The following is a 14,798-nucleotide window of genomic DNA, read 5'->3' on the forward strand; positions in this document are numbered from 1 at the left end:
ATTCCAAGAAATAGGCAGAAGGCTCACGTAGCATGCAAGATCCAGTTCCATATATAGAAGGTAAATATGTACAGTATGTAATCGTCTCAGAAACCGGCCTCGATGAGTCCACTAAATGTCATGACATAGACGTCTGCTTGTGTACCAGCCGGGGGCTTGTCGCGGTGCGTCATCGTCACCCGGGGGGAGGAATTCCAATCGAATCAAGAGGGATCGGCTCTCATAAAGTGTAGGCCGATATCGTCCAGTCTTTTCACAGAGACCAGTCTGGCCCGGTACCACAACCCCGGGTTCAATCAAGTAGAAACTCGATGGACGCACAAAATAAAAGACTATGCATAAAAAAAGAAAGACCAGGCAAATGATGTGTGAAGCCATCTGAGAATGGAGCCGGACGGAGATAAGGATGAATGAACAGGAAAAGAGAAAAGAAATAAAGGAAAGAAAAAAAATAGAAAAAAGCGTAGAAAATAAGAATGGAAAAAGTGGAAGGAAAGGGTAAGAAAAGAAAGTCTATATAATGCCCAAAAAGTAAAACCCTCACCGGAGTTGTGTATCAATGGACTATTCCGTTCATAGAAGTATCCCCAGTCAAGCTGGATTCGAGGACCAGCAGAGAAAATCATCAAGGGGATGCAAGTTGAAAAAGAGCAAACAACGACTGGCTCTCTCGGGTCCTAAAGACATCCACGAGGCCAGACGCGGGAAACAAGAAAAAGAGATTTGAAATGGTTGGGGCATGCCATAAAATAAATCAACAGATGGGGGGATAAAAAGGAAAAATGCCGCCCAAAAACCCTTGCGCCCGCTAATGACCAGCTGCAAAGCAGACCCGCCATGATGTATGAGACTGAGGCGAGAGAAAGAGAAAGGGAAAGGGGTCGAAACAACGAAAATCGCAGGCGGGAAAAAAAACCCAAAGCTGTATATATCCCATGGGGTATTAGAAATGAAACAAGCTGTCTAGGAATGTGATGTGTATATGTTGAACGTGACGAAGGTCCAGACCTAGTAAAAACGGAGATGATCTGAAGTCGAAAATGGCAAACCTGTGCGAGAAGGAGGCCCGGTAGAAAGTAAGGTGGATGAAAATGGTTCGAAGATGGGGGGAGAGAGAGAGATAGCAGTAGTTTGTTAGGGCCCAGAACGCCCTGGAGCTCCCGGATGGCCCATGGGAGGAGCGTTGGTGGTATAGAGTGGTTGCTGGACATCGCCCGAGTACATTGGATAGGGAACGACACTCATGCCAGACATGGCATTCATGGGAGGCCATTGAGTGAATCCCATGTTCGCTTGGGGCTGGAAAGGAACCGCTCCGGGGGTTTGCATGTCAGGACTGGGGATGGGTGAGCCCTGGGAGCCGGCGGCTGGAGTGGTCATCCTGCGTTTAAGATCGGGGGCCATTGGTGCTTGGAATTGGCTCGGGTATGAGGCGCTCATGTCCGTCTGACCGGGATAGCTCATGGCTCGGGATGGTTGCGGTGGTACTTGCCAGACCGTTCCATCCGGCTGCATCGTATACGCAGGGCCTGGGTTCATCGGTTGACCTTGGCCCGTCATCGGCGGTGCACCTGCAATGGGCGAGCTGGGTGATAATCCTGCAGGCACGGCCGGGTTCCAGACGTTTGGTGCCAAATTCATCATCTGTCCTTTGCTGGCGGCTATCGAGGCCAACATTTGTGGGTCTGATATTGTCGTAAACTCATCCCACGGCACTCCGGTTTCCATTGCCGGGTGGCCCGTGAATTCTCCTGGTCCCATTGATCGATCTACTGGCGCTTTTGGTTCCTATTAGTACGGAATTGGAATATAGACAGGCAGGAGGGAGAGAGAAGGAGGAGCCATATGTTCCCATACGATCATCCTGTAAAGAAGACAACCTACCCGGTGCAAACCCCGTCATTGGACCCCCCCCAAATGCTGGATTAAATGCTGCCATCTCCTGGCCGGACGAGGCGCTCAAAGGAACCTGTGGGTACGGGTAATATGCCTCCACGGAGTCTGTATTTATATTGGTAGGCGAAGATGAAATCGGTGTCGTCGAGTGGTCCGCAGATCCGGTTTCGAGTCTCGAGCTAGGTCGTGATTTCTTCTCCACAGCCGGTTGCTGGTCGACCGGAAAGAACTGGCATTCCTTGCGCAATCGTATACAATTCTCACATCGTCCTTGTACGTCATCTGGCGCAACTAAACATCGGATCTTTCGTCGACGGCAATGCACTATAAGACACTTGTATAAGCTCAACTGCAAACTTCCCTGTGCGTAGGAGTCGCAATCTGGATCGGGGCGCATTCATAGTCTCTCTATAGTCTAGTTGACCTCGCGACGATGCTGATGTCTCCGAGATCTTAGGAGTAATAATACGGGCCGAGCAGAAGGAAACAAGATACTGACCGCATGCGACAGATGTCCGATGATACCCTAATTTGTTGCGCTTCTTATCCGCCGCACTGGCACTATCCATGGCACCTTGTGAGTTTGGAGTTGATGCCATCGCCTCGACAGCCGCGGGCATAGCTCTCACGAGCGAATTCTTATCACTGAACCGGCCCAAAGCGCATCAACAGCACCTTGCGAAAATGAAAACAGGACGCCGTTCTCTTTGTGTGGGGGGAGGAAGACAGGCAAGATATGAAACCGCCGTTAGATCGTGATCCGGGGCAAAGGCGAAATCAAAAGCTGCCAGGCCATGCAGACACCTGCGCGAGACACAGGACTGGGACGGGGATCCGGACGGAGAAAGCGAGAGGCTAGCCGAGGGGTCGAAGACCCGGACGATGACGATGCGCCGACAGGAAGTATTACTCGTAGTGACCGGCTTCAGGTCCACCTTGCGCCACACTGGGCCAGGCAGGATATTGCGCGCGTTTCAGGGCGTTTGTTGTCGCGAGGCGTCGGAAAGGCCCGCAGTCGGTCGTATAGAGGTGTATGTCTGATAGAGGGGAAGAGCGAGGGTGTTTCGCTAGAGATGTGTGCCCCTCGTAACAGCGTTGCGATGGAGGTATGAGACGGTCGGGGATAGATTGGACAGTCGGTTAGGCCCAGAAACCCTAGCTCAGCCCAGTAATTGCCAATTAATCAAGGATAATTATAGAAATTAGGATGCTTCATGAAAGGGGGTTGTGGGATGAGAGCGATAGGCGGAGGGTCTAGAATGGTATGCACCCGTTGCATGAGAAGGGGAAGGGTAGGAGAAGAGACCCCAGAAAGAAATTAGTAAAAAGCGACGCAAGTAAAATAAAATAAAATAAAATAAAACGGTAGTCAAAGGAGTGAACGAAGAGGAATGTCGATAGAAGCAGGGAAGAGGGAAGATCGAGAAATGCCCTATAGACTCGAAGAGACTAGAAGCTAATCGCGGGGTGAAACGCCCAAGGGCTGCTTTTCTTCTTTTTCCCTCTCTCTCTCTGGTCTCTTTTTTTTGGGTTATTTTATTTTATTTTGGGGTTTTTTGGGAATTATATTTTTTATTTTATTTTTTATTTTATTTTTTATTTTATTTTTTATTTTATTTTTTTTTTTCGCTGTTTATCCATACGTGGAACAAGGTGGCTCTGCATCATACCGACACTAGAACCAAGCGGGATATATCGACTTAGCCCAAATCAACTGCAGGTCATTGTCATGGACCATCGATGATCTCAGACCCATCTCAGGGGCCCCGGGGAGAACTTCCTCACGAGGACAACAATTACACTTTGTATGGCTGGAAAGCACGGTTTCCAAAGTAAGTATAATGTCTGCTTTGTTTTCCTAATATTTAATTTTATTTTTTTCTTTCCTTCTCCCTTCCCCTTTTTCTCTCCAGATTTTTGGACTGTGAAGCATTGTTTGGGGAGGGAGAGAGGGGAAAGAGGCGAAGAGGTTTCTACCCGTCTCGCCAGCTTGAGTGTTTCTTTTTTTAAACACTGGGTACATCCATACTTTTTACCTGACATTGACCATAACCTGGTCGATTAGGTAAATCTCAGGAGCCCCTGATTGCGTATGATAGACCCCCTCTCTTTCAGAGCCGGTTCATGGCAAATGAGGTAGTGTCGAGGAACCATGGTCTGGGAGCCCTGACACAGTGGAGTCGGGTGGGCAGTTGGTCGCGCAGCACCAATTTGGGGTTAGACCCAGGAAAGATGCCTGTCAATCCTTGATGAACTGGGGAATTCTTCCTTGAAGGCCCGGTTAAGTGATTGGCGATGGGAGCTTAGGTCGGCAGCCAGGGCCAATGAGCTTGTTGCTCCTAGGACCCATTGGGTCCAAAGAACCTTCTGTGTCTGGGCATTCCAGTGGGTGATCACTGGAAACCTTGATGGCTTCTCGAAGGCCTCCGCTGGGCTCAGCACCGGTTTCAAGGAATCAGAACGAAAGGCAAAAAGAGGCACTAGAGGAGATGGCGATTGCGCGAAGGTTCCTATTTCATGCTTAGGTACAAGGCCGCTGGAATATGTGGCTGCTGGTAAAATTGCAGAATTCGTACCATTACATTGCCCAGGATCGAACCACAAGATTGATTGGTGCTAAAAACAGATTCAGGGTCCACGGCTGATGCGTAACAGCCCATACCGAATAGACGAAGTAAGAACACGCTTCGCACGCGATGGATCTATTGCGGGTTTTTTTTCTTCTTTTCTATTCACTATCTTTTCTGCTGTTTCAAAAGGGGCTACCTTTAACCCCTTTTGTTAGGTCTCTATCCGCTTCTTCTCTCAGTGCTTTTGTCCAAATGCTTGGCCACGGTCTGGGGCTGTACCACTAGATACGGCTGAAGACCATAGGTTAATTTTTTGAGTGTGGAGTTATCGATGACATCGAGCCTGGTCATCATTTGATTCTAGAGGAGGTTTGATCGATCTTGCTTGTGCCAGTTCTTCAATGCTAGCCCCTTTTTTTTGGCGGCAAAACTCAACTTCCCATGATCCATGCAACGACTGGCCCACCAATGAGAAGTGTTGTCTCCCCTTAGTCAACCAATCTGGTATTGGCCAAATGATGGAAATACACGGGTCTGTTCCTTGGGCAAGAGATTCCAGAAAATCAGTCAATCAGGGACAATCTTAATCATATCGACTCGGCGGCCTGGGCCTAGGCGAGGACATCTGAAAGGGTGTGACACATCCGAAACGAAGCATCTGGAGGGCATAACGGAATATACCGAGATGATCAAGGTATCAATTTCCCATGAAAGAGGCGTGGCTGTCTCCCAAGATAGGATATCGGTCCGACGCGAGGCATTGGCCACTCACTACTCCGTACGATTGTTACGACTGCACCTGTGGACTGTTCGAGCACGATGCGTCTGTCCACTTTAACTGTCCACATAGACTGTACCAATGCAGGAAGCGATCTCGCGTCCTCCGCTGCCATTCTGTAACAAGGACCCACTCGCACAATGTGGGGCTTCCAGCGTCAAGGTTTTATTAAGGATCATCAGATGCGGTAGCGCGTTACAGAATGGCCTTGGCACCTGTCGGAACGAGGGCAGGAGGTTCTTGGATCCTTCTTTTGTTCTTCGAAGCCTCAAGCGAGCTTCCATGGAGTCACCAGATGGGGGCGGGGGGGTAAAGGAAGTTTCTACGAACCAAGTCCGGTTTTCCGACCGGAGGTACGTACGTATTTTCGGAAGATCGAGTGAACTAACCGTTTCGGATGTATGTGATCAGCGATGGCGAAAGATGAGACTGCGAGGGATTAAACCGAAAATTCTCTCTGCATTATACTTATGTGCATACGAGGCACCCAGAGAGTCGAGGTGGCCTACACGTATCCTGCGTACGACCCGATGGATGTATGCCTACACCGACCTTGCCAAGGAAAACCCAAATAAGGACCCAAACGAAGTATGGAATATCGAAGTAACCATGATGATAAACTTGAGATTGTCATCTTGAAAAGTATTACTGCTGCTCTCGCTGCCACCACCATTCAGATCGCGTAGTACATGGTGTACTAAGACTAAAAATAATTCGAGGGGGAAAGGAAGGGGGAAGGGACACCCTCTCGACCGCTCACTGGCTGCATCGGATGAAGAGAAACGTGTCCCCAGCAGGCAGGGCTTCAGATAATCGGTTTTCTTTTGGCGGTGGACACGATCTTCGTCGTATGGTGTGCTACCCATAGACAACTACTGTTCCTAGAAACCCAATCATCATCGTTAGATCGCTGGGCTTGCGTCTTCCACCTTCCTCGCCCTTTCACCTTCACGGCGTTTTCGTCCAAGTCTTCGGCGCGATGGTGGAATTGTACACCGTGACATGCCTTTCTGCGATAGACGTAGGCCCCGCATCGCCTTTCGCCTCCAGTGACAGTCTGGTGAAAGATCGACGAAGCCCGAGCCCTTAGAAACGAGGACGCCTGGCCTGATTGGATCCGACCGGGGGGCGATATCCCAGGAGGTCGGTCTGCATCCGTAGCCGAAGGAAAGAGAGAAGGACTGGTGTTGACGCGGCGAAGGTCAAGCACGCGATGAACCTAGCATCCACAATAACTGCTGTAGAAAACCCAGGTGCACGTACTAATACTCCATACTCCATACGGAATGCATCCTGCGTACCTCCGAAGTACGGACTGCGCCTCGCCCTCCATATATCGGAAACCCACCCGTGAAGAGTGCATCTCCCCTCCAAACTGGCCTCTCCAAGAAACAGAGTTTGCCTGGTGGGCATTAATGCATACCATCTTGCACTCCATAACCCCATGTTGGGTGCTTACTACCCCAATCTCAGAAACTTTAGGTGAGCTCGCGCAGGTTTCGCTGAACTCCGCGCGGGGTGGCCACGCCCACTGTTCCAGCAGAGCATGCTTTTCCGAGCACATGTGTGGATGATCCGGAAAAAGCTGGCTGGCTGGCCTCGGTTGGGTCGAATGGGTCGAAACCCGCCCACCAGCAACGTCCGCCGATCGGGGCGATGAAACAAGGGTCCAGCGCTGACTCAGATCTTTGATTTCGAGCCGGATCCTGTTTCTGTTGTAGGGAAAAGGCCAAGAAAAGGGAGGGGCGTGGTAGTCTTAGTGTGGCATCAGAATTGTTCGAGAAGCATGGTAGGGGACATCTTCAGACAATGGATTCTCTGTTACCACGATTCATGGAGCGGTCCGGGGAGGGAACAGGAGGAGCCGGAAGGAAGAGGAAGAAGGGGGGAAGGGGGTTGTTATCGGCAGCGCTCTTTAATCTTAACAGTATTCCAGAGTAATAACAATGTTAGAAAATAATCAGCAGCAGCAGGCTAAGCCCAATGACCACACATCTAATTCCCTGATTTTGCCATTTCTATATTGAAACTATACATGGTATTGTAGCAAGGATGTAGAAAAACATCGAACATACGTGCTATGGATATACGTATATTAGGTTCTGGACACATATGCACGCCGTCGCCCTCATCATCCCATATGCTGCCCTTCAAGGTGGGATCATCTATTTCCAAATAGATTGCCACCGTTTCAACGATTTCCCAGGTCTGACGTGGGATGGGCTGACGGGATTGGCATGGATGGAGCATCCTGGCTGACTTGGCCTGTTCTCCCTTTTCACCCCTTCCTTTTTCTCCTCATTATCCGCTAGACCGTTCCGGGCTTAGCAGGCCGCCATTTTTCCAACCTGCCAAAGCCAACTGCCGGCAGGGCTCCGTGGGATTATCTGCATCCTGTAGAGTCATGGCCACCGTTTAGTCCGCTTTCGGTATCTCCTCGGTGATGCGCTCGCCCCTGTAGAAATCATTATTTAGAGTCTCCTCTCTTCTTGGTCCCCTCAACAGTCCTTCGTCAGCCATCCTTTCGGGTCTTGTCACTGTTTGGGAATAAACACTCCGTGAACCCGGTCTAAACGAACTCGGCAGTTGACGGTGGAATAGAATGGGGGTGAAGCCGGGGTGCGTCATCTTGTGCATTCCGACTATGCTTCTATGGAAGGCAGGCCCAAATCGCGAATCGCGCTTCGACTGCTGGATGGACTTAAGAGGCCCGTGGCCCAAGGGCCAAGCCGTCCGAGAATTCACGATGTATGTGGAAGTCCTTATCTTGAAGTTGTTTTGCAGCAGAATAACCCTAAATTCTCACCCACTCTCATAAGATTTAGAGATGCTCTCGCATTTTAATACTTCCATTTCTAATTCCTAGACCTTTTGTTATACAATTAGATATCAATAATTCCTGCTGTACGCCTCCCACCGGCGTATTTTCTTTTGCACAGCCTCAACAGTTCCTTCCCCCCGGATGATTCGGTAATTGCCGATTACGTTTCAGGATATACATACTCTGAGCTTCATACACGATCCGCTGAGCGAATAGCAACATAGCTTTGAAGCGACCTTATAAGGAGCACCATATGATGGTCTCAGGTGGAGTCTTCGTGGATGGGATGTCCGAAGTACCGAGGACGGTAGAATCCAAGATCGATGTCATCATCCTCATTTCCATGGGAAATCCGATCTCAGCCCTTGTCCGGTGGGCCCTGAATGCAGGGACCTCACTGGCCCTGGGCCACTTGGTCGACAGGGGCCCCGTTGTTTCACCATCTTCGGGCCCTTGACTCTATTCGGTGATGCTCGGCTCTCCTCACGGGTCACCCATTCTAACTTGCAACCTGCCTTACGCGTCCTCCTGAGAGGGAAAAAAAAAGAGGTTAAAAAAAAAAAAAAAGGCTCCATGGGGCGCTGCTCTGCCCCATTTGCTCTTACCGTCCTATCATGAAGAGGTGAGTCTTCGACGTTGAAGTCCTCGCGGTCGCGGTCGCGGTCGCCGAAGGAGAAGGTGGTATTCTCACCGATCCCAACCCACGTCCCAGAGGGCTCCGGGCGTTGGGCGTTGGGCGTTCGGTCCCCGTGTGGTGGCTGTGAAGGAATCTCCGCCTGTGCTAGACCATTCCAGTCTCCAACGCCCGGCCAAATAAGCCAAATTCGATCAAACAACATCCCTTTGGGCGTTGGGTAGTCCTGTGTGGTTTTAAACGGCCGCAGAGTGTGATGCCTAACGCAAGGACCTGCCAGACAGTCGCCGGAATTCCCGAGTGCCCATCGCTGGACCTCGAGGATGTGAAGGTGGACATTCAGACGCGAGCCTGCTCATCCACAATGGACCATCATTCCACTCCCACGGTGATGGTCATGTACAGGAATTACCAGCTCGGCAGGTATGCTCATCTCACAGTTGCTCGGTGGTAGGCATCTACTATGGATCGTGACTAGTTGATTATCGGATAGTATAATATGGTAATCTATATCCTTACTCGCACCAGCTCGTCCTTGTCTACAGGCTTCTCCTGCTTATCATCCTCCAAATCCAGGAGATAATCCATTGGCTTCACCACTCTGAACATAAACAGTTAACCGGGAATCAGATATCTCCTCTGGCTACCCTGTTTTTGCACCAAATTTCTGAGCTCCCTTCGGGTTTGCCACCACGGGGAAGGTGACTTCATCACACGGAAATTGATCGTCGTTAGTATCTCGTGAAAATGTCCATTTGGATGGAAGAGGGGAGGAATATCCCTTACCCGGACAAATAGGGGGGGGTCATCCGGGTCGGGTCTTGTCTGGCGCCCGCATTCCCGACTGGAAACTCGCCGCGTCCCTTCCACTCAGCCCATCCCTCACGCCCTCACGCCCTCACCCACCCGCACTACCACCATGACCTCAATCGCATTTGCCTCGCGAACGCAACAGGCTATACATGTCCTGCCAACCCGCCCAATCAGAGCATGGTAGCCAACTGACGCACACCACGCCCGCACAAAAGTCTCTTTAGCTCGACACCCACGCGCATCCACCACCAACACCTCGGGCAGTGAACTCGGGGTCAACGACGCTTTCTGTGGTGGGAGACACTGGGTAACGCTCTCGAACGGGATGTACCGGTATGGAAACGACTGGTGAAGAGGGTGGCCCGGGAGGCGCTTGTAAGGAGCCCAGCTTGAGGTCGCCGTCTGCGGCGGGTCCTCATCGGCCCCCGAGCAGTCGTGATGGTGCGATGTGAAGCCAAGGGGTGGACGGCATTCATGCGCGGAGACGAAGCGGACATTATACTTGAGTGGAAAAGATATTGTAGTTGGGAGAAGTGTAATGGCGTCTCCGGCTCGGAGGGAGAAGCTGAGAGAGGCCTGGTCGCTGATCGTGATCCCTCGCTTGCTGGGAGTCCGGACAGACAAGGTCAACATGTCCAAGCGCACGACCGGCGCCGTTGTAGTCAATGTAGCAGCAGGCGATGATGCAGCCGGGTCGACGGGCAGGGTAAACGCTGACGCCGTGATGTCACCCGTGCCGAGCGGTGTCGACTCCAAGGCCAATTTGCCTCCCTGCTTGATGCGTGATTTTCCACTTGAACTACGCATCGCTTTTTGCATCTTAATCTCAAACCATCCGGGCTCCAGCGGTTGTAAGGTGAAGGCATCGCGCGGGAGCACATCGCTCCCAACCCACCCCATGCAGGTTTGGGCCCCGTCGAGACCGGACAAGACACGCCCGACGATGCTGGCTTTGCTCCAGTAACTTCGACCACGAAAGAGAAAGCCCCCGTAAAGATTGACAAAAGGACCAAGCCGCTCAATTGCGTCAGGGGTGTTCTCCAGCAGAGTCCCAATCAAGAGATGACTGATCGCTTCGCCCGGAATGACAAGCCCTGACAGCCAGCTACGAGAGATCCAACCCAGATTTTCCATCGCATGCAAATCCTGGTCGTCGGGGTGTGTACTGCGCAGCTTGACACACCGTCGGGATCTACTTCGGTTGTACATCTCTTGTCTCGCAAGCGGCATCTTGAAGAGCGTGCCGGAGGAAATTTCTGGCTTGCAAGAACCATCAATATTGATGATGGGACGAAATAGATTGGTGTCTTCCTTCAAGAGTCTTTGAAAAGCTGTTCTGAGAGCGTCGATGTTTGGCCATCCAATATTCTCCGCAAAAACATATAGCCCTTCGAGTTGCTGCCGAACATGCTGGGAGCTGATCTGATATTCCCAAGGACCCAGTACATCAGAATTGGACGTTGAGTATATTCGGCGGCTAATCGAATCGAATAAAGAAAAGCGTCGAGACTTGATAGTCATCTTGCCCGTTGAAGCCACCGGCGAACCATCAAGTGGTGACAGTGTGGATGGAACCTTGCCACAAGAGATATCCAGGGTATCAAGAAAACGGCGAACAAATATAAGATCCCAGTTGACTTTCCCTTCTCGTAATTTATCAAAATGTTGGAGCTCATACGGCGGGATCTGACCAGCATGGGGATCATGGAGCATACCAACACGAACAAAGGCATCAAGACGAAAGAGCAGCTCTGCAGCCAGGAGTATCTGGATTAGCAACCATTTTCGTTCCGCGCCAGAATTTATCCAGGGTTGTTTTGATGTTCCTGCCTCGTATGAGCTAGGATCAAGGCAGTCGCCATCTGCATGTGGTGGTACCTCCCACAGAATCTGACCAGCCCGAAAGCGCCACTCTGGCAAACTGAAATCAATCCATGCCCCTGGTGTGGCTAAGACTGTTGCTAGTGTTTTTATCTGCGATTTTAGGCTATGTGGATGGCCGGGCATCAGGTCTGCGGGTGGCGGGTGTGGGTAGAGAAAGTGCGTATGAAGGATACTATGCAACTCATTGGGTGTCTCCACATCTAGTACTGTGATTGTTGATCCATTTCGCAGAACATCTAGACGAAGCTGTCGTAGCTGATCGAGTCGTTGTACAAGATACAGCATATTGATATCGCGGATCCCAATCCGTTTCCAGGCAGAGGGTCCATCTCGGATGAGTTTGCAGCGGTCGAAGACGGCGCCACTCAGGCACTGCGAGTATGGTTTATTATAGTGGTCCATTAACTCGAAGGCCTCCGTGGCCGGAAGGGAGGAAACCCGCTGCATGCTGGGGGATTGGCAAGGCTCCTCGGGGCCCGTATATTGCTGTACGTCGGCAATTGAGAGCTCAAGAAAATTCCGAAACCCAATGGTTCCAGGTTCCTTTCCATTGTTGGCCAGCATATTGGGCACTTCAAATACGCCGACGTCGAAGGTTGCTCTTTTGGGCGCACCAGTTCGACGCCAATCTTGTAAGGGAATTGGCACTCCGCCCTTTACAGCCCAATCATCCGGAACCGGGAGATGGCCATGAAGGGTACAGAGGGTGAAAGATGCATGGGGTAATGGTTTCCGATCCAACATGCGCTGGATTGACGGGTTATGTTCATCCCAGGGGAAAATCACTTGTGGGTACCAACGGCCATGCTTGCCTCTCTCGAGCATGAAATGCGGCGCCCCTGACAGAAGTGCCTTGACCTCCTTTTTTGTAAGGCTGGACTTGGGCGAGAGATGGGCGTTGCCACCCGAGGGGTCATCGTAGGGAGGATTCAACTGGTCCAGTCTATACTCGAGGTAATCGTGGATGTTTCCCGGCTGTTTGGGCTCACTATGCGATGTCCTTGCTGCCGCTATCTCGGGGCTTCTTGGGGTACTCGGGGTGGAACAGTCCCGCGATAGTCGGCGAGCTTGTTCGCTTTGTTCCTGGTCTCTGGCTCGTCGTGGCAGGTCTTTCGTATGCAGCTGCGTTAGGCTGTTTCGGATCTGGACCTTTTTATTAGTGGGCGGTCAATATATGTCCTGCCAACTGAGCTTACTGATTTCTGCGCAGATGGGGACGCATCTGGAGACAGTCCGCTCTCGCTTCGTCGTCGAAACAAGCCATGAAGAATACCCGATTCATTTGAATCATCCCGTGTTTTTGTGAGTGACTTGAGATGTCTTTGTGTCGGTCGTCTTGCATCGTCTTCAGCGTGGTCGGCGGCCACATCGGATTGCGACCGACGGCGGCCAAAAATGAATGACATCAGTGCTCCCGGTGGTGACAAGGCGACTAGGAACCTCGTCCTCTAGCCGTAAGACCGAAACACCCTGCCAATGGGCGAGAGAAAAGGGGAGATCGCATGTGAAGTGTAAAATCAAGAAGCCGGCGGTGGTGACTAGGAGCGAGAAGGAAGAAATCATGAATCCGATAAGCTGAGCTGATCATCGGTTCCCTCGGCACGTCGCGGGTTCCCCGGTTTGGCAGTTAAACGGGAACCGGCACCTGGCACAATGCGGGAAGCGGGGCGCCGAATTTGGTCCGATATCCGTGGATCGAGAACAGCGATCTTACTACTCCATAGTAGTCTCTGATAGACATGGATCATCAAGTGGAGGATCGCCGGAGAGCTTGGATCTTGCCTATGGAATTCAGTATGGATGTCCTTATCAGAGGCGAGGATGGACCGGAATTTGATCGATACGTTGATACATCACGGTAGAATATTGCCCAGTAGTGTGCGACAAGGAAATCTATCTAGAGATGGGAGAGGACAGATCGCTCGAACTTCATAAATGCATTGAAGGTACGATAAATTGGCCGGGAGGGTGCTTTGAAGGGAATAGAAAAAATAGGAAATATGGGAAGAGTATCCAACTCTTTTTTTGGCGCCTCAATCCTCGACCTCCAATCCCGTTGTGGCCCCCCTTCCCCCTCGTCCCCTTGAGGAAGCGGGGCAGGCCGAGGGAGGATGAAGGGGGAGGGAAGACAATGAATCTTCGATGATGCATGCATTATCTAGGCATGCTGATGGAAGAATTCCAGGACGGTTTTGTAGCCGCGCTCGTACTCCTTGCGCACTTCGGCATCCTCGAGATCCGACCGAGCAGCCATCCAACCATGGATCTGAGTCGAGAACGTCTCGACATGATTAGGAACCTGCAGGTTAGCTTTGAAAGCAGCAACATCATTTTCCGGCTCGTCCTTGGAAGCCAGCATGGCGAAGGGCACGTTCACGCTCTTGGCGTCATTCGGGTCAACCATAGCCGGGTGAGCCTGCGCCGCGGCCTTGAAGAGGGTATTGTTCGCCCCGGCGGACAACGCGGCGATCTTCCCGCCCCAGCAGAATCCCAAGATTGACCACGACTGGAAGGCACCGCTGGGGGCGAGCTGGTTTGCCTCGGCCACGATGGCCGGGATCTTGGACAGCGTCTTAGGTGGAGATGCCTGGGTGGAGAAGAAGTCCCCGAGCTTCTGCTTGTGCTCGTCCGTGGTTGGGGGATACCAGGAGATGTCGGCAGGGTTCCCTTCGAAGAAATCAGGCATGAAGACGCGGTACTTCTGCTCGTTGGAGGTGGCCAAGATATCGGCGCCCTGGATGGTTTGGTCGAAAAAGCCGAAGATATCTGGGACCATTGATTAGTCGAGGCTCTTCCAGACGTTTCCACTCTTGACCGGCTTCCCTCCCCAACAGACCAACAGACAGAAGGATGAAACAAGCCTTACGCACCAAAGACGACCAGGATGGCCTTCGAGGCTGACTCGGGGCCAGTGACATCTGTCAAAAAGTCAGCCACGATCAGCTCGCATCGCCAATTGTCGATCGCACGCACAGGTTTTCAGGCCATTGATGGTTTGATAGGTGCCTTTGGCCTGATATCCTTTAGAAACCACCGGAGGGATGCTGTGACGAGTCAACCAAGAGCCATGGTCCTACTAGTGGGGGTTCAAACGAACGAGCAGCACGCTTTGCTAATTCCAGACATATTTGGCGAAAAAACAAGGATGTTGGGTAGTTGAGAGCGAGAGGCTTTCAATGGTCAATCAATTAGAACAGCCAAGTGTCAGCTTGACAATGAGCAGCTGATGAGTGATCAATAAACGTGACCTAGGTCGGTGGGCAAGAACGAGAAGGATGAAGGGATGGAGTGATGAAGTGGTGAGGTGGTGAGGTGGGGGAGCGGATGAGGGGGGGATGAACTGACCGACGTCATCGGAGCGGTCATTCCTGTCTTTCCCGTTCTTCCATGTCCGTTGCCGTT

At 51.5% G+C, this 14,798-nt stretch overlaps 4 protein-coding genes across 4 annotated transcripts; all 4 read right to left on the reverse strand.

Annotated features, from left to right (window-relative positions):
* Positions 1–1,134: 1,134 nt before the first annotated feature.
* Positions 1,135–2,516, reverse strand: N7462_001137 (putative C6 finger domain protein; the record flags this gene model as incomplete). The annotated part of the gene is made up of 3 exons (XM_057072863.1): positions 1,135–1,778; positions 1,816–2,277; positions 2,396–2,516. 3 exons carry the CDS (start codon positions 2,514–2,516, stop codon positions 1,135–1,137), a joined length of 1,227 nt encoding a protein of 408 aa, XP_056939393.1.
* A 6,065-nt stretch (positions 2,517–8,581) lies between these two features.
* Positions 8,582–8,904, reverse strand: N7462_001138 (uncharacterized protein; the record flags this gene model as incomplete). Its single annotated transcript, XM_057072864.1, has 2 exons — positions 8,582–8,593; positions 8,671–8,904. 2 exons carry the CDS (start codon positions 8,902–8,904, stop codon positions 8,582–8,584), a joined length of 246 nt encoding a protein of 81 aa, XP_056939394.1.
* A 677-nt stretch (positions 8,905–9,581) lies between these two features.
* Positions 9,582–12,802, reverse strand: N7462_001139 (uncharacterized protein; the record flags this gene model as incomplete). The annotated part of the gene is made up of 2 exons (XM_057072865.1): positions 9,582–12,545; positions 12,593–12,802. 2 exons carry the CDS (start codon positions 12,800–12,802, stop codon positions 9,582–9,584), a joined length of 3,174 nt encoding a protein of 1,057 aa, XP_056939395.1.
* Positions 12,803–13,554: 752 nt separating this feature from the next.
* Positions 13,555–14,522, reverse strand: N7462_001140 (dienelactone hydrolase family protein; the record flags this gene model as incomplete). Its single annotated transcript, XM_057072866.1, has 4 exons — positions 13,555–14,162; positions 14,267–14,314; positions 14,370–14,440; positions 14,494–14,522. The coding sequence occupies 4 exons, from the start codon at positions 14,520–14,522 to the stop codon at positions 13,555–13,557; spliced, it is 756 nt and encodes a 251-aa protein (XP_056939396.1).
* Between the last annotated feature and the right edge of the window lie 276 nt (positions 14,523–14,798).

This window comes from Penicillium macrosclerotiorum, assembly GCF_028827735.1.
Source record: "Penicillium macrosclerotiorum strain IBT 26536 chromosome Unknown utg000001l_segment0_segment0, whole genome shotgun sequence".
NCBI lineage: Eukaryota > Fungi > Ascomycota > Eurotiomycetes > Eurotiales > Aspergillaceae > Penicillium > Penicillium macrosclerotiorum.